At 45.2% G+C, this 17,752-nt stretch overlaps 2 protein-coding genes across 2 annotated transcripts in view; one reads left to right on the top strand and one right to left on the bottom strand.

Moving 5' to 3' along the window:
- RNASE13 (ribonuclease A family member 13 (inactive)) overlaps positions 1-11,972 on the bottom strand; it is a 32,075-nt gene extending 20,103 nt beyond the window's left edge. Inside the window, exon 1 of the mRNA XM_030930609.1 lies at positions 11,856-11,972. The gene's annotated coding sequence lies outside the window, so the exon portion shown is untranslated. The remainder of the gene's footprint in view (positions 1-11,855) is intronic.
- Positions 5,938-6,941, top strand: RNASE8 (ribonuclease A family member 8). Its single transcript, XM_010355895.2, has 2 exons — positions 5,938-6,299; positions 6,605-6,941. The coding sequence occupies exons 1-2, from the start codon at positions 6,004-6,006 to the stop codon at positions 6,771-6,773; spliced, it is 465 nt and encodes a 154-aa protein (XP_010354197.1). The 5' UTR covers positions 5,938-6,003; the 3' UTR covers positions 6,774-6,941.
- Positions 11,973-17,752: the final 5,780 nt, after the last annotated feature.

The following is a 17,752-nucleotide window of genomic DNA, read 5'->3' as shown; positions in this document are numbered from 1 at the left end:
CGAGGAGGCCACTCATAAGGGATGGGTAGACTGGACTCCAAGTGAGTAGGAGAAGGCTTTGATTCCAGGCTGGGAAGGCTAGATGCTACCTTGCATGCAAGAGAACCACTGGAGATAAACAGATGTTCTTTAGAGAAATGATGCAGGAAAAGAATATTTTGACAAGATCCATCCAACATTATTACACATGCTCAATTAAACTCAGGAGAAGGCCAGGCGCGGTGGCTCAAGCCTGTAATCCCAGCACTTTGGGAGGCCGAGGCGGGCGGATCACGAGGTCAGGAGATCGAGACCATCCTGGCTAACACTGTGAAACCCCGTCTCTACTAAAAAATACAAAAAACTAGCCGGGCGAGGTGGCGGGCGCCTGTAGTCCCAGCTACTGGGAGGCTGAGGCAGGAGAATGGCGGTAACCCCGGGAGGCGGAGCTTGCAGTGAGCTGAGATCCGGCCACTGCACTCCAGCCTGGGCGACAGAGCGAGACTCCGTCTCAAAAAAAAAAAAAAAAAAAAAAAACTCAGGAGAAAGGGTAGGCAAGGAGGCAGTTAGAAAGTCGTAAGAGTCATCCAGACAGGCAGTGGAAAGGGAGAGAAATATATACAAGAGAACCAAGAACTAACTGACTCAAGTGCCCCCATGCTTTGACCATGCTAGGTATTCAGTCTGTTAGCCTACTAATTGATATGGGGATGAAAGATTAGAAAAAGTCAAAGGAGACCAATATTTTCAACTGGAAGTGCCAAAAACAGAAACAGGGTCCTTACAAGGGGATAATCGGGTTTTGAGAAAAGTGGAATTCTCAGACAACAGAACTGGGTGCCTGATGTAACTGGTAGGTAGTGAAGATTCATGTCCCTGAAGGTATTCAATCCCAAAAACCATCTGTTGGTAATGTTATTGCCAGGTGCATTGGCTCACACCTGTAATCTCAGCACTTTGGGAGGCTGAGGTGAGTGGATCACTTGAGTCCAGGAGTTTGAGACCAGCCCTGGCAACGTGGCAAAACCCATCCCTACAAAAAATAGAAAAATTAGCTGCACGCTGGCCAGGCGCGGTGGCTCATGCCTGTCATGCCTGTAATCCCAGCAGTTTGGGAGGCTGAGGCGGGTGGATCATGAGGTCAGGAGTTCGAGACCAGCCTGGCCAAGATGGTGAAACCCCGTCTCTACTAAAAAATACAAAAATTAGCCCAGCACAGTGGCAGGTGTCTGTAATCACAGCTACTCAGGAGACTGAGGCAGGAGAATCACGTGAACCCAGGAGGCAGAGTTTGCAATGAGCTGAGATCTCGCCACTGCAGTCTAGCCTGGGTGACAGAGCAAGACTCTGTCTCAAAAAAAAAAGAAGAAAAAAGAAAAGAAAGAAAGGAAGGAAGGAAGGAAGGAAGGAAGGAAGGAAGGAAGGAAGGAAGGAAGGAAGGAAGAAAGAAAAAGTAGCCACACGTGGTGGTGTAGGCCTGTAGTCTCAGCTACTCAGGAGGCTGACATAGGAGGATCACCTGAGCCCGGGATATAGAAACTACAGGGAGCCATGATCATGCCACTGCACTCCAGCCTGAGTGACAGAGTGAGACCCTGCCTTAAAAAAAGAAAAAAAAATACTCTTCTCATTAGAGCAAGAGCTAAGATTCGATGAACTTGGAAGTGCCTTCCTGCTTTGATATTCTATGAAACTGGGTCCATGTAAGCTAGTGAAGTGCCTTGCCCAAGGTCATGCAGCTAATTAGTGACAGAGGTGGGACCAGAATTTAGGGCTATTCATGTCTGGTTCAGTATTCTTTTTTTTTTTTTTTTTTTTTTTTTTTGAGATGGAGTCTCGCTGTGTCGCCCAGGCTGGAGTGCAGTGGCCGGATCTTAGCTCACTGCAAGCTCCGCCTCCCGGGTTTACGTCATTCTCCTGCCTCAGTCTCCCGAGTAGCTGGGACTACAGGCGCCCGCCACCTCGCCCGGCTAGTTTTTTGTATTTTTTTAGTAGAGACGGGGTTTCACTGTGTTCGCCAGGATGGTCTCGATCTCCTGACCTCGTGATCTGCCCGTCTCGGCCACCCAAAGTGCTGGGATTACAGGCTTGAGCCACCACGCCCAGCCCTGGTTCAGTATTCTTACCACTAAACTATTTTAACTTTGATTGTACTCTGAGTTGTACTCTCAGGGGTGACCAGAAACCCCATATAAAAACAAGATCAGTAAAAACTGGCTCTGAAATGAAACAAAGCTGCAGCACAGCCTGACACAGTGTACAGAGTGTAAATTTGAGAATCAGATTGAAGTGGCTCTGTCACTCACTCCTGTATGGCTGTGGGCAAGTTACTCAACTCCCACACACATAGACATTGTCTCCTCATCTATAAAATAAGCGTAAGTATTTCTATCTCATGGGGATGCTGCAAGATAAGTAAGGAGATGTTTTTAGATAGATTGATCACAAAAGAGATTATAAATACACACACACACACACACACACACACTGCTGAGTTCAGTGTCAAGAACATAGTAGACATTAGAGATGGCATTCAGTCTTCTTCTCTTGTGATCTGGTGGGAACAGCCATCTACCAATCAGAGCCAAGACTGGCTCATCTCCATCCCAGTGCACACAAGGTGACTGTTAGCCCACAAGAGGAGGAAATGTTTAGGCCAGCCCTGGGCTCCTGCTGCCATCCCCACTCTGTCACTTCAAAGGCTGGCAGCTTGGATCTGTAACTGTTAATGAATTATCAACAAACAGGAAAGCAGTGTGGCAAGGAAAGATAACATGAACTTTGGAGCCAAACAGACCGAATTTCAAATCCTGGCCCTGCCACTTACTAAATCTGTGGATCTTAACCTGCCAGAACATTAGTTTCCTTTTCTGTAAAATAGGGACAATATCGTGGAACACACAATATAGTTTGTATAAAAAGTTGTACACAAAGCACAACGCCATGGCTCATGAAGCACCTTTTAAAATGAGATTCTTTATTTTCCACCAAAAACCTAGAACTGCACTGAGCACATTTTAGATGTTCATTACATGATGGTTGGTAGCATCTCTTTCCTCCTGCTGCTGCTGTACAGCCCTGTGCTGACCTGAACCATAAGTAATGTGGTGTATGTTATCCTGGCTGCCTTTAGTAGATGGTAAATATTATACTCTATACTACCATACTCCTAGGCATTTTACCACTCGCCACACCACATTGAATATGTAAGATTCCTCATTCAATATCGTTTTTGCAGAAATGTATCTGAAAAGATTTTTAAAGTTTTAATTTTGAAATTATTTAACTGCAAGTAAGTTGTGATTGGCACCATTCCCTCTGCATTTCAGGTACTTGGGAATTCCTACAGAATGAGAAAACTAACCAAAGATTGTTTTCCAATGTAGTGAGCTTTTTATGTGTCCCAAATTTCAAAATAAGTGAAATCAACTCATGTTACTTTAGTAGCAGGTAAGTAAATATTTTTTATTTGATTCTATATTTGACTTTTCCTGTATTGGAGCCAATGTATTTTTCCCAGTCTCAAATGTTGTAGGCCCTTGGAAACCTCCCAGATTCTAAGCACTGAGCCTCTAGTGCTTAATGGATAAAACAGCCCTGAGGCTGTGGCAGTGGGGAAAACTCATGACGAATGACTAGGATCAAAATACACAATCAAAGGAACCCCATCCCCAGGCCTCCGTGAGTGAGGCTGGCCAGCTGCATGGGCCAGCACCTACTTGAGGGAAAGCGTGTTTGCAAGTTAATTGGAATCAGAGCTTGCAAAGTCTCTGGTCAGTCATCTTGGTTGGCAGTAAACGTTTAGGCCAACCCTGGTCTCCTGGTGCCATACCCACCCTCTCACTTCAAAGCTTGGCAGCTTGGGTCTGTAACCGTTAATGAATAATCACTTGGTAACCCTTCCATCCCAATGGGAGAGGCTCAGCTGAGGGCCTGCAAGAGAGAAATGATTTCCTGGGGCAGGGGTGGGAGGGAGCAGTGGAGAGGGAGGGAAAGATTTGCTCCCTGGTGCTCAAGTCAACTGCTTTCTGGGTAATGTTTTCCTGGGTTCAAAAATCAATGTTTTGTTTGCTTTGTGGGGAGGAGTGCACGAAGAGATCCCTGCTGTGGAAAAGGTGAGTTCTATTGGCAAACAAGGCTCCTCCACCATGTTTGCCTGAGATGACAAACATCTCAGAATTTTTACATTCAGAAATGCAGATACTAGGAGCCTCAGTGAATTTTGCCACTTTGGAGAGCAATTTATCCCAAAGGCAGAGAAGTTACACAAATCCCAGAGGCTGAGAGATTGAGCAGAGTCCAACACACTATCGCCGACCTGAGAAACTGCAGTGCAGAGCAAGTTCCCCAGCTGCAGTCATTTGCTTTAACCACTGACAATTTTCACAGTTTCTGCTTACCACCCCTATTATACTAATAATACGCTAAGTATACATTTACTCATTTATTTTAAATAATTCTTTTAAACTGAAACGGAGTAATGCCATCTTTCAAAGAATACTAGTGTTACTTCGTAAAGAGAAGTAAAAATAAATATAATGAATATCATCTAATTTTTAAATATTCTATCCAGATACTGTTTTCAGCTGAAGACTCAGCCTGAGGCCTGTTGTTGTTATTGAAAAGGAGGAGAAACAAAGACTGGAAAGTGTAAAAGAATTCACCTTCTTGCTCTAAGAGGAGACTTTCTCTTAAAAGTTTTTAGAAGGGTCTGAAGAAATTAAGGCAATGTACACACACCACCTAAAACCACAAACAGAGACACACTCACTATGCTCTGCTCCTATGGGAAACTCTTTACTCTTCCCTTTTTAGCTTGGCACTAGCCCAAAGGGATGGACTGAACATCAGGAAGCTCTTAGCCCCAGCTCTGCCACTCACTTGGTGGCCTTGGAAAGGGCACTTGCCCTTCAGGAACTCAAGCTCCCTCATCTTTAAAATGAGGGAGTCAACTGAGATGATCCCTAAGGTCCCTTCCAGCCCTGACCTTCTATCCTTCCAAGACATTCTCCAGCAGGGCAAAATGTTAGGCGTGGAAAGAACCCAACTCGCCATACTGCTTTGCCAGCTGAAGCAGTGATCCCTTCACTAGGAGTGACCATTTTTTCTAACTTCAGTGAGAAACTGGACCACAGAATGGGGAGGAATGCATTTGACTCCACGACCTTAATATCAACTCTTTCAGGGACACCTGAGCTAGCCCAGCAGAGTGGGGTATGGACTTTTCACATGTTTTTCTTCAAGATTTAGTTTCTCTTAGCTGGACGCGGTGGCTCACGCCTGTAATCCCAGCACTTTGGGAGGCTGAGGTGGGTAGATCACCTGAGGTCGGGAGTTCGAGACCAGACTGACCAACATGGAGAAACCCTGTCTCTACTAAAAATAAAAAAAATTAGTTGGGTGTGGTGGCGCATGCCTGTAATCCCAGCTACTTGGGAGGCTGAGGCAGGAGAATTGCTTGAACCTGGGAGGCGGAGGTTGCAGTGAGCCGAGATCGCACCATTGCACTCCAGCCTGGGTGACAAGAGCGAAACTCAATCTAAAAAAAAGAGAAAAAAAATTTAGTTTCTCTTTGTGATTTCTCAGAGTCTCAGAAAAGATACCTGGGAGTATGGGGAGAATTAGAGTTAGGGAACCTGAGAGGTCCTGGTTAAATTTTGTATTCGACACACTCTAGCCGTGGGATGATAGGGAATTTTCTTAACTTTTCTGAGCCTCATTTTATTCATATATATATATTTATATATATATATATAAATATATATATATATGAAGGGTAATCATACCACATAAAACTGTTATGGGGGTAAACAAGATAAGTGTTTATTAGAGGCACAAAAAAGCACATTATCGGCTGGTACTAAACAATAGAATGCCAGGGGTGTTAAATATCTTAGGCTACACATTGCCCTGCAATAACTGACTTAGGGTGTGAAATTCTTAAGAGGACTAGCAAGCCTCCCCCATGATGACCTATTCATCCACCTACCTCCCCGCTCTGTTTCACTGTCCCCCTTAGGAGAGATGGCACCGGCCAAAGCAGGATGCTGCCCCTTGCTGCTGCTGCTTCTGGGGCTGTGGGTGGCGGAGATCCCAGTCAGTGCCAAGCCCAAGGACATGACCTCATCTCAGTGGTTTAAAACTCAGCATGTGCAGCCCAGCCCTCAAGCATGCAACTCAGCCATGAAAAACATCAACAAGCACACAAAACGGTGCAAAGACCTCAACACCTTCCTGCACCAGCCTTTCTCCAGTGTGGCCACCACCTGCCAGACCCCCAACATAGACTGCAAGAATCGCCATAAAAACTGCCACCAGAGGCCGGGCGCGGTGGCTCAAGCCTGTAATCCCAGCACTTTGGGAGGCCGAGACGGGCGGATCACGAGGCCAGGAGATCGAGACCATCCTGGCTAACACGGTGAAACCCCATCTCTACTAAAAATACAAAAACTAGCCGGGCGAGGTGGCGGGCGCCTGTAGTCCCAGCTACTCGGGAGGCTGAGGCAGGAGAATGGCGTAAACCCGGGAGGCGGAGCTTGCAGTGAGCTGAGATCTGGCCACTGCACTCCAGTCCGGGCGACAGAGCGAGACTCTGCCTCAAAAAAAAAAAAAACTGCCACCAGAGCAGCGGGCCTGTGTCCCTGACCATGTGTGAGCTCACTTCAGGGAAGTACCCAAACTGCAGGTACAAAGAGAAGCACCTGAATGCACCTTACATAGTGGCCTGTGACCCTCCACAACAGGGTGACCCAGGGTACCCACTTGTTCCTGTGCACCTGGATAAAGTTGTCTAAGGCCTGGCGCCCACATTCCACCTCACACTCTGCAGACTGTACGCTGCTGCTTTTCCTCCCTCCAGTTCGTTATTAATCCTTGCTCCCCGTTGCAAATGCCATTTCCTTCACACACACCCAACCTCACATATTCTTGGTTTCTTAGGGAGTTTTAAAGACACTCCAAATGACGAGGGAAGAGGGCAGATTCTCTTCAGCCTTTCATTGTAGCTTACTTTGCAGCCCTTCCAGAGTCAAGCCCTCAGGATCCCCACAAGGATGGATCCAGGTTTGGTGAGGCCTGTGGCTTATCTAATTTTGAAGACCCTCTTAAAGAAAAAGGATGTAAAATTACAAATGTAAAATAAGATCCTTGGAAGGGCTCTGGCTGGACAGTTCAGGGAGATCCCAGACAGGGGTAATTATCTAGGGAAGGAAGGAAGGGGAATCTGCTGTGTTCCCTGTGTTGGGCAAAGAAATGCATCTGATCTTGCTGTAATAAAGACTCTGCTGTTGCTGATGGAGTGTGTGTTACTGTCCTGGGGTAAGTGGAGAGGTTTGGAGCTCCAATTCCGAGGCCCTGAAAAGGCTCTGAAACACTTAACTCTGTGAGGCATCAGCTCTACCTGCCTTGCAGGCCAGAGGGAAAGCAGCACCCTGAGCAGGCACAGTCTCGGAAGCTGACTTGATTCTGTCCTCCAGGCCCTTGAGGGCTCTCTGGTTGTCCCCTCTCATGTGAAGGGGTAGAGTGACAGGAAGGGCAGGCTGAGCCCTGGGATGCCAGTCAGGTCTGAGGCCTGACCCCCTTGTTTGTGCACAAGACCTGAGTTCATGCTTCATCTACGTGACCCAAAGCAGGACCCTCAGCGTTCTGAAGTGAACTTCCCTCCCTGGGGAATTTCAGAATCAGGACCTACTAAGAATCCTGATGTGGTTTTAATCATTGCTGAAGACTAACTGTGGTAAAGGGGCAGTTTTATATCCAATCGGCCATAGACCAATACTTTTGTACAATACAGTACAATGAATTACTAGAAAATGAAATATAACTGTAGAAAATACAAGCCCAATTGTTTTATTACTAGATTTAATTAATAGAAAATACTCTGTCAAATTGCCTTAACAGTTACTGGTTTTTTGGGTTTTTTTTTCCACACAAGGTCTCACTCTGTCGCCCATGCTGCAGTGCAGTGGCCCAATCTCTGCTCATTATAGCCTCGACATCCTGGGTTCATGTGATCCTCCCATCTCAGCCTCCTGAGTATCTGGGACTACACGTACAAGCACAGCACTGCACCTGGCTAATGTTTGCATTTTTTTGTAAAGACAGGGTTTCACCATGTTACCCAGGCTGGTCTCAAACTCCTGGGCTCAAGCGATCCACCCACCTGGACCTCCCAAAGTGCTGGGGATTACAGGCATCAACGGTGGCGCGCAGCCCATAAAAGTTTCCTAATGTTTCCTCTCAATTTCTGTACTTGTAATGATAGATATTCACAGAGAGAAAAACATACACATATCATACACATATACACACATACATACCTACATACCAACATAAGGCACACACATAAACACCCTCATATGCACATATATACAGAGGAACACATAGTAACAATGTGCACCTGTGTGCACAACACCCACACATACACATATACTCACACTCAACAAGACACCCCCTCTTCTTCCCCAAGCTATCTCTGCTTCCTTATTATGCCTCCCTTCCCATATTTGGAAAGAGAGTTTCCTACACAGGCTGTGATTCAGAGTAAGGAAAGGATGTTTGGTGAAACGTGAAGTGGCAGAGAAAGCATAGAATCCAGAAATTCAAAATCCCAGTCCCCTTCTATGCTTTCTAGAACTAGAACTCATTGTAGCCTGTCACGCCAACACCATCTCACCCCAAGCGTAGTTTCCCCCACAGCCTCCAGCCCCCTCCACACTGCTCTGCCCATCACTACCACTATGTTGCCCACCCTTGTGCTTATAACCAGGGAAGACATCTGGAAGTGAGAGACAAACAGCATTCTTCTATACCCTGGCTTCTTCCCAGAGTTGTGGGCAGGCTCCACTTCCTGTGGCTGCACCTTAAATGATGGTGCTTCTCAGGGTCCTATTCTGAGCTCTCTTTTCTTCCCACACTGTACTCTACTTGAGTGACTTGACTTAATTCCATGGCTCCAACCACCATTAACCTACTCCCAAAGACAGGTATATCTCCAACCCAGAGCTCCCAAAGTCCAGACATGCATGTCCATCTTCATACTGTTACTAGCCCAGTCAGTGTCCCACAGGCATCTCAAACCAAAATACTCAAAACTAAGTTCATAATCTGCCTGGCTTCCAAATCTGTCCCTCCCTACTCCTGCAGCCTCTCAGTGTTCGTTAGTGGAAACATCATACCCAGTCATTTGAAGTCCTAATCTAAGACACATCTGTGTCAACTCATGCTTGTCTGTCTGTTTCTCCAGTAATTGCCCACCTTATCCCAGGAACTACCTCAAGAGGGCATAAAAGTTATTGAGTTTTATTTTCTTTTTTCCAAACAGCACTGAGTTCCTAATATGTGCTTAATACACATTATGGCTTTGGAGGGGGGCCGTGATTTGGAGCTAGGCAAATATATGTAGGTTGGTACAATCGCAGATTCACTATCTTATTTAGAGGGCAAGATTAAATGGTACATATGAAACTACCAAGTAATAAGATAGAAGAGAAGAATAAACCAAATGGATTCTGTAACATTTTTCTCCCACCTCATCTAGGGTTTGATTTATCCTAAAGTTCATTTATCGTAATCTAAAGTTCATTCTCCGTTGAATGTTAATTTTCCCGTTGCGTACCTCTGGCTTAGCATTAGGTCTGTAGCCAGGGTTAGGCAACACCAAGAGAAGTTCATCCATTCAATATCTATAAGAGTTGTGGCCCCAGAAGCTGGGAAGAGTGTGAAAAGAATTCAGAATAGAATGAATTGTTAAGCAGACTAATTATATCCAAACAAGTGGGGGTAGCAACCTGGGTAGGAGTTTCTGACTTCCTTGTGTAGGCTGAAGAATTAGATGGAGTGTAACTTGAATCTAGGGGTCATAGGCTGTAAAGCTGGCCCATTCTGAGGGTAATGACACAGCACGCATAAAACAGGGCTCAGTGGGGCACCTGGGGCCACAGAAGAGCTGCCCAATAGCCTTGGGACAGAATCTCTACTGGGTACGCTCTCTGGGCCCCTGAGAACGTGTTTCCAAAAAATCACTTGAGAAGAGTCTCCTCAGCCATTTGGGAGGACATAAGTATTTTAAAGTGGGTAAGTATGTTTTAATATCCAGAAAATTTAGAATGAAGTATAGAAATGTTTAAAAGAATCAACACATAGTATTCACGTGTTCGTATTAAGGAATTTGTATTAGTCTTGTCATTCTAATTTAAAATGCACATGAGTTGAAATGAGACTTTCCTTTAAAATTAGTCTTGGATCATTTAAGAAAACATAGAAATTGAATCATCCTATTTATAAATTGTTAGATTTATAAAGGTGTTTAGGTATTCAGGAATGCTTTGTTGGTTAGCTCAAATGGCCAAATTACTTTATAAGGACGTGGAATATATATTGAATTTATAAAATAACTCTTCTAATGTTTAAAGAGTTTCCTTAACTACTTACAAATAAGATCAAATAGTCAGTGAATACGATTCTTTAAAGTGATTGTTAGAATTTATTTCTATGTAAGTTAAACATAAAAGCTTACGGAAGCTGATTTATAACTTTAACATAGGAAACATAAATGTTAAAAAGCCAAGTGGCCTCTAAATACTCTTTGCTCGGCACAAAAGAAACATTTTAAAGACTCACATTAACACTACAAGACCGATTCCTTTTCTATGATATTTTCATCTATACTGCACAGTGAGCTTTGGTGATTATATTTTCTGGTGTTAATATGTTTGTTGATTTTGCTGGGGCGTTTAGCAGGGAGGGAAGCTCAAGTCTTAGGCTCAAGGGCATGTGACTGGCAGTGGAGCTTTCAGAATGGAGTCTGGACCTCTGTCTCTCCTCAGCATTCTCCTCCCTCTGCACTGTGCTGCCTTCAGTTGGGTTATTTTTCTGACTTGGGAATGGGAGTATTATATCCTAGAAAAACTGAGAAACGTGAGCAGGGTTTCCCTGAGGCCGGTGTAGGGGTGGCAGAGGAATTCAGCAAAATATACTCCAAGAAAAAGTAAAACTCAAAGACTGTGGGCAGGTCTCCATCCTTTATAGGGACTTTTCCTCCTTGGCCAAACTTAGAGTTTTGAGACTACTTTTACTAAGTAAAGTAGCTTTTAAACTGTAAACAAAACAGGCTGGGCACAGTGTCTCATGCCTATAATTCCAACACTTTGGGAGGCTGAGGTGGGGGATCAATACAGCCCAGGTGTTCAAGACCAGCCTGGGCAGTATAGTGAGACCTTGTCTCTTAAAAAAAAAAATTAATTAGCTGGGTGTGGGGGTGTGCACCTGCCTGTAGTCCCAGCTTTTTGGGATGCTGAAGTGGGAGGATTGCTTGAGCCCAGGAGGTGGCGGTTGCAGTCAGCTGAGACTGCACCACTGTACTCCAGGCTTGGCAACGGAGCAAGACCCTGTCTCAAAAAGGAAACAAAAACAAAAAATGCATTTTAAGCCACCAGTTTTAAGCAAAAATTGCTTAAAAATGCATTTTAACCAATTTACACTTCAGTAAATTAGAGTGCCTGCCTACAAGTGGTGTGTACATATGTGTGTGTGTATGTGTGTGTATTTAAACAAACCCGTGTTCAGGATGAAGAAGTAAAATTACGTTAATGGAATTAGGAGTGCTATATTCCACCAAATACAGATCTTTTGGGATTCCAAACTCCTCACCTGAAGTGCAAATATCTATTGGCACGAATAAAACAAGATAATGTAACAATTACTTGGAATCAATCACTTAGGTGTTGGATTTGGCTTGGGGTTATTTGGAGGCAAGGCAAGGATATAGGTTTTGCAATGGGGGGGTCATAGGAGTAGGTTCAACATGGGCAGAGACCTGGAGGTAGACACTGAGTACAAAAAAAGGAGATGTCAAGGAACTAGAGACAAAGTTTTACCCGCTGCTTGGCAGTTCTGAAGTCTGGGGGATGGGAGTGACTTCATGCTGTTGAAATTCCCAGATTGCCTGCTCCAGGAGACTGATTCTGCTGGGGGTCTGCCAGTGAGAGCTGGGGCTGCTGCTGGCTGTAACAGGCACAGGTTATGTCTCAATAAATGTTCATTTAACAAAATGTGGTTTTGGAGCAAAGGGCTGGGGCTAGGAAAATGTACAGATCACAAATCTGGGAAGTTTATAAACAATTTCTTTAAAAGCTCTCTCATTATACTTAAATTTTTTCAGTGAGAAGGAATTTACCTATGGAGACAGCTTGTCCCATTTTCAGGCAACTCTTAAGTACTTAAAAGTGCCTTACATAGAACCTAATCTGCTTCTCTATAACTGCAACAATTCACTGATGCCCTACTGCTTTGAGCCATTCAGAATAAGCCCAATTCCTGTTCACAATCAACCTTTTAAATATTTTAAGAGTGTTTCATGACCCCTGCCCTCCACATATTGCCACATCTGGCAATAACAACAGTTATAAAATGGCTTCTACCATTTGACCCAATAATTCCATTTTGTAAAATATGTCAAATGGGAATAATTCAAAGTGGGGAGGAGTACATTTCTGCAAATCTTTTTATACTTTTCCTTTGTACAATGGAGAAAAGTTAAACAATATAAATTCCCTAAAATTCAGAGTGACTAAATGAATAGTGAACAACTACTTGATTTTTTATTTTATTTATTTTTTTTTTTTTTGAGACGGAGTCTCTCTCTATCGCCCAGGCTGCAGTGCAGTGGCGCAATCTCGGCTCACTGCAACCTCCATCCACTGGGTTGAAGGGATTCTCCTGTCTCAGCTTCCCAAGTAGCTAGGAATACAGGTGCACTCTGCCACACCCGGCTAATTGTTGTATTTTTAGTAAAGACTGGGTTTCACCATGTTGGCCAGGCTGGTCTTGAACTCCTGATCTCAGGTGATCCGCCCACCTCGGCCTCCCAAAGTGCGGGGATTACAGGCATGAGCCACCACACCCAGCCTACTTGATGCTTTAACTAAAGACAATGTAGGCAAAAATTATACTGATACATGGAAATATATATGGACATGAAGAAAGCAGAACAGAAAACTGTTATTTTCAAATGGGTTGCAACTACATGAAAGAGTTTCTGGGTTTGTACATCAACGAAGTTGGTAAGCAACTTTGGAACCTTTCCAGAAGTCCCCCTCCAAACCATGCTTCCTCCAGACTCTTCTACTACAATGAACCTACTCTGAGCCAGATGATGGTCCACATCTGTCTTAAATTCTGTCAGGGCCAGGCATGGTGGCTCACGCCTTTAATCTGTAATCCCAGCACTTTGGGAGGCAGAGGCAGGTGGATCACCTGAGATCAGGAGTTCAAGACCAGCCTGAGCAACATGCTGAAATCCCATTTCTACTAAAAATACAAAAATTAGCCAGGCCTGGTGGCGGATGCCTGTAATCTCAGCTACTTGGGAGGCTGAGGCAGGAGAATCGCTTGAACCCAGGAGGCAGAGGTTGCAGTGAGCCGAGACTGCACCACTGCACTCCAGCCTGGGCGATGAGCAAAACTCCACCTCAAAAACAAACAAAAAACAACATCAAAAAAATTCTGTCCTGCATGCTTTCCACTTGCAAATATCCTCCAACAGACAAACAAACAAACAAACAAACCTCATGAGGACTGATTCCAGGAAGACAGGAAAGCAGTTGACCCCAAGCCTCTGCCTTGCCGTTCCCACCTCTCTCTTGTCCCCAACACCATTCCTGTTCTGTGGAGCTTTCTACCCTCCTTTCAGCCTTCACTTGGATTTATGATCTCTTTTGGGAATGGTCAGACACTAGCTGAAAAAGCAGTGACAAAATAGACGAGGTTCTTCATTTCATAAAGTTTATTTTTAAATTATATGTGGTAGAAAGGTGAGTCTATTATGACAGAAAATAAATACATAATCAATAGAGATAAATGCGTGAAGAAAATAAAACAGAATAACATTATTCAGAAAGACGATGGGTGAAAGACCACTTTAGACCAGGTGGCCAGGGAAGAAGACTTTTGGGACTATAATACTTTAGTTAAGACCTGAAGGATGGGCCGGGCGCGGTGGCTCAAGCCTGTAATCCCAGCACTGTGGGAGGCCGAGACGGGCGAATCACGAGGTCAGGAGATCGAGACCATCCTGGCTAACACAGTGAAACCCCGTCTCTACTAAAAAATACAAAAAACTAGCCGGGCGAGGTTGCGGGCGCCTATAGTCCCAGCTACTCGGTAGGCTGAGGCAGGAGAATGGCGGGAACCCGGGAGGCGGAGCTTGCAGTGAGCTGAGATCCGGCCACTGCACTCCAGCCCGGGCGACAGAGCAAGACTCCGTCTCAAAAAAAAAAAGACCTGAAGGATGAGAGCCAGCCACTGGAATCATGAATGAAAAGAAAGCTCCAGACAGAAGGAAAGAAGAGCAAAAACGTGCCAAATTAAACATCTTTAGGAATAAGTAAGGCATGTTTAAAGAACTGAAAGAAGGGGCCAAATGCAGTGGCTCATGCCTGTAATCCCAACACTTAGGGAGGCCAAGGTGGGCCAATCGCCTCAAGTCAGGAGTTTGAGACCACCCTGGCCAACATGGTGAAAACCTGTCTTTACTAAAAATACAAAAATTAGCTGGGTGTGGTGGCATGTGCTTGTAAGCCCAGCTACTCGGGAAGCTGAGGCACCAGAATCACTTGCACCTGGGAGGTAGAGGTTGCAGTGAGTCTAGATTGCGACACTGCACTCCAGCCTGGGCGACAGAGCAAGACTTTGTCTCAATAACAGCAACAACAATAGCAACAACAACAAAAACCCTGAAAAACTGAAAGAAGGCCACTGTGGCTGCAGGGTCACCAGTGACTTAGCATAATGTCACCACAGGGCTATGGTAAAAGATGAAGCAGAAAAGAAAAGGAGAGATAGGTAGAAAAGGAATCATGATGCAAATGGAAAGCCATTAGATGGGGTTGATGAGATTTATTTGGATTTTTTTTTTTTTTTTCGGAGACAGAATCTCGCTCTGTCGCCAGGCTGGAATGCAGTGGTACAGTCTCAGCTCACTGCGACCTCCACCTCCCGGGTTCAAGCGATTCTCCTGCCTCAGCCTCCCAAGTAGCTGGGATTACAGGCACGTGCCACCACGCCCAGCTAATTTTTATGTTTTTAGTAGAGACAGGGTTTCACCATGTTGGGGTTTCACCATGTTGGCTAGGATGGTCTTGATCTCTTGACCTCCCGATCCACCTGCCTTGGCCTCCCAAAGTGCTGGGATTACAGGCATGAGCCACCGGCGCCCGGACTGATTTATTTGGATTTCTAAGATTACTCTGGCTATGGTGCAGAGAATGGCTTATCAGAAGGTAAGAGTGGAACAGGCAGACAAGTGGGGAAACTAATGTGCTAGCACTGGCAAGATGGTGGTGGTATGGACCTTGATGACAGTTCAGAGAAGACAAGTTGTAAATTTTTGAAAAAATATTACCCAATCAAATAAAACCAAAACCAATGAAAAACTAAACCATAAATAGAACTGATATATATTTACATATCACACAAATTTTTTTACCCTAAAATAACTAGGATATTGATCCCCAGACTCCTTGGAAGGCAGCGCTAACAAGAACATGTGCTCTCAAGCCCATCCTTAAAATTCCCTTTGTGGTGCTTCATTAATTCCCCCTAACTTGAGGCATGGGGCTGAGGCAGAGCCCTAGTCACTGCTACCCTCCAAGGGAGAAATAGTGAGCAGCCTAAAAGCCCAACCCTCTATAAGATGGCAGTCATAGCTCTTGGTGCACATAAACCGCACAATAAACAGTACAGATACAGATGTTTTTCCACCTTCCCCTGTATTCGGATAGCACTAGTTTTCCATAAGAACCATACTGGAAATGTCTTCAGAATTATTTTAACTATTACTCTAAAACAAGTCTAGAAAAAGGTAGGTTTTTTTTTTGTTTTTTTTTTCTCTGACCCACAGGGACATATCTATCACTTTTAGAATCTCAACGCTGGCTTCTACGAAAACAAATTTAGCATTTTTTTTTTTTTTTTAGCGTGATGGTTAGGTGGCAGAAACAGTGATGCGGTGTTTAAAACTCCTCTTTTATGAACTTTGACAGCTTAGATGAGACCCTATAACTTATTAGTTGAGAGTGAAGGCTCTGGCATCAGACAGCCTAGGTTCACATCCTGGTTTCTCATTTACTGTGTAGCTTAGAGAGAGTTTATTAACATCAATAAGTTACAATTTCATCTGTAAAACAGGAGTTCGAGAAGCCCCAAAGAATCTTTAATGGGTGAAGTATGGTAAGAACTGTTTGTGAATGAGAAGGCTTGTAAGTCTGGTCTATTCCCAGCCTCTAATTTCTCCATTATAACTACCCCTTCATATTCCCCCACTAAAAATACATGTATCAACACATACTCTGTTGTGTACACACACACGTACACACACACACTTCTAGGTAAGAGCCTGCATTCTTGGAAGAAAGTGGTATTTAACTGCTGTGACCACATGTCACTTACTTAAAATAAACCATTGTAATTTAGCACAGATTTGAAAACTCCTAGAAAGAAGGGGTAACTGCATCCCTGATTCTGTATCCAAACTTCCTTACCCCATCAGCTCAAAAACTTTCAGTGGCTCCCCTTTTTCTCCATGAAAAAAAAAATGATCCACTCCCTTTTCCCAGGAGTTTGTGGACCCCCATAGCCAGATTAATTTATATTCCACCACGTAAGAGTAGTGAGCCCTGGAGTCCAATGGACAACCTCCGACCCTACCAAGCGTTCCCTAAACAATATGAGGAATGGAAGGCCTATGTGAGGAAAGGTTCAGACACTCTCAACACCGAGAATGAATGAGCTGGGTTTGAGACAAGTGAATAAGATTTTTTAAAACACTGGCCCCTGTAACCAGCCACTGGGCAGTATTTACGGAATGGACACCAGGGGGTAGCAAAATCTCACTCTCCTAGCTCTAGAGAGTGTCGGTGACTCGAGGGTCCCATAACCCAGTGTTAGAAAGAGCTCCAACTCCACAGCTCTAACTGTGCTTGGAAGATGGTTACTGGGGCTTGCTGCCATAGGTTCTTTTTTGACGCTATGGAGCAGAGGCCTCTTCTTGCCTCTAAGAAGGATGAACATTTGCTCTGTCCTTTTCCAGGCTCAGCGGAGCGGAGAAAAAGGTGGAGGTTAGCGTCCAGAGGAGGTGAGAGAAGAGCAAGTCACCTTGGCGGCTCCCCCGCCTCCCCTCTCGCTGTTCCAACAACTGCCCAGAGGCTCCGGCCTCCGAGGAACTGCAGGCGAGGCCGGACGTTTTCTCATCATCGCCCTCCAGCTGCAGGGGCACACGCGTTCACGCCCCTCCGGGGACTATTCGGCTTTCCAATCTCCTCTCCTCTCCTTTCCGTCCACCCTTTAGAAGGGCTCACGGAGCTGCGGTGCTTCCCGGTGCCTGCTCAGAGGCCAGGCAGGGTATCTCCCCGCCGTGCCCGTGCCTCTCCCCGGGCTCCTGGGAGACCCCCATCCGGCCTTCCTTTCCCATTCAGACACGGTCGGGGGACGCTCGGGGTTTGATGAGGAAGCGAGGCTAGAACTTTCGTAACTAGCCCACCCCGCTTTGTCTCCTGAGCCAAAAACCCATCTCCACGGCCACGAGCCCAGGCCCTGCGGGACGCTATAATCACCCCAACAGAAGGAAAGGGCTGGCATCCAGTACCGAATCCTCGAACTGGAGGCCTGGTGCCTTCCCTCTTCTAGCCGAATAGACAGATAGGGATGCGGAAGGGAAGGTCCACGGAGGAGAGAACTCAGAAAATGTCCGGCGAAATGCACGCCCTCCATGAGCATC

The sequence above is a fragment of the Rhinopithecus roxellana genome, chromosome 5 (genome assembly GCF_007565055.1).
Source record: "Rhinopithecus roxellana isolate Shanxi Qingling chromosome 5, ASM756505v1, whole genome shotgun sequence".
Lineage (NCBI taxonomy): Eukaryota > Metazoa > Chordata > Mammalia > Primates > Cercopithecidae > Rhinopithecus > Rhinopithecus roxellana.
This window is presented reverse-complemented; position numbering and strand designations above follow the sequence as displayed.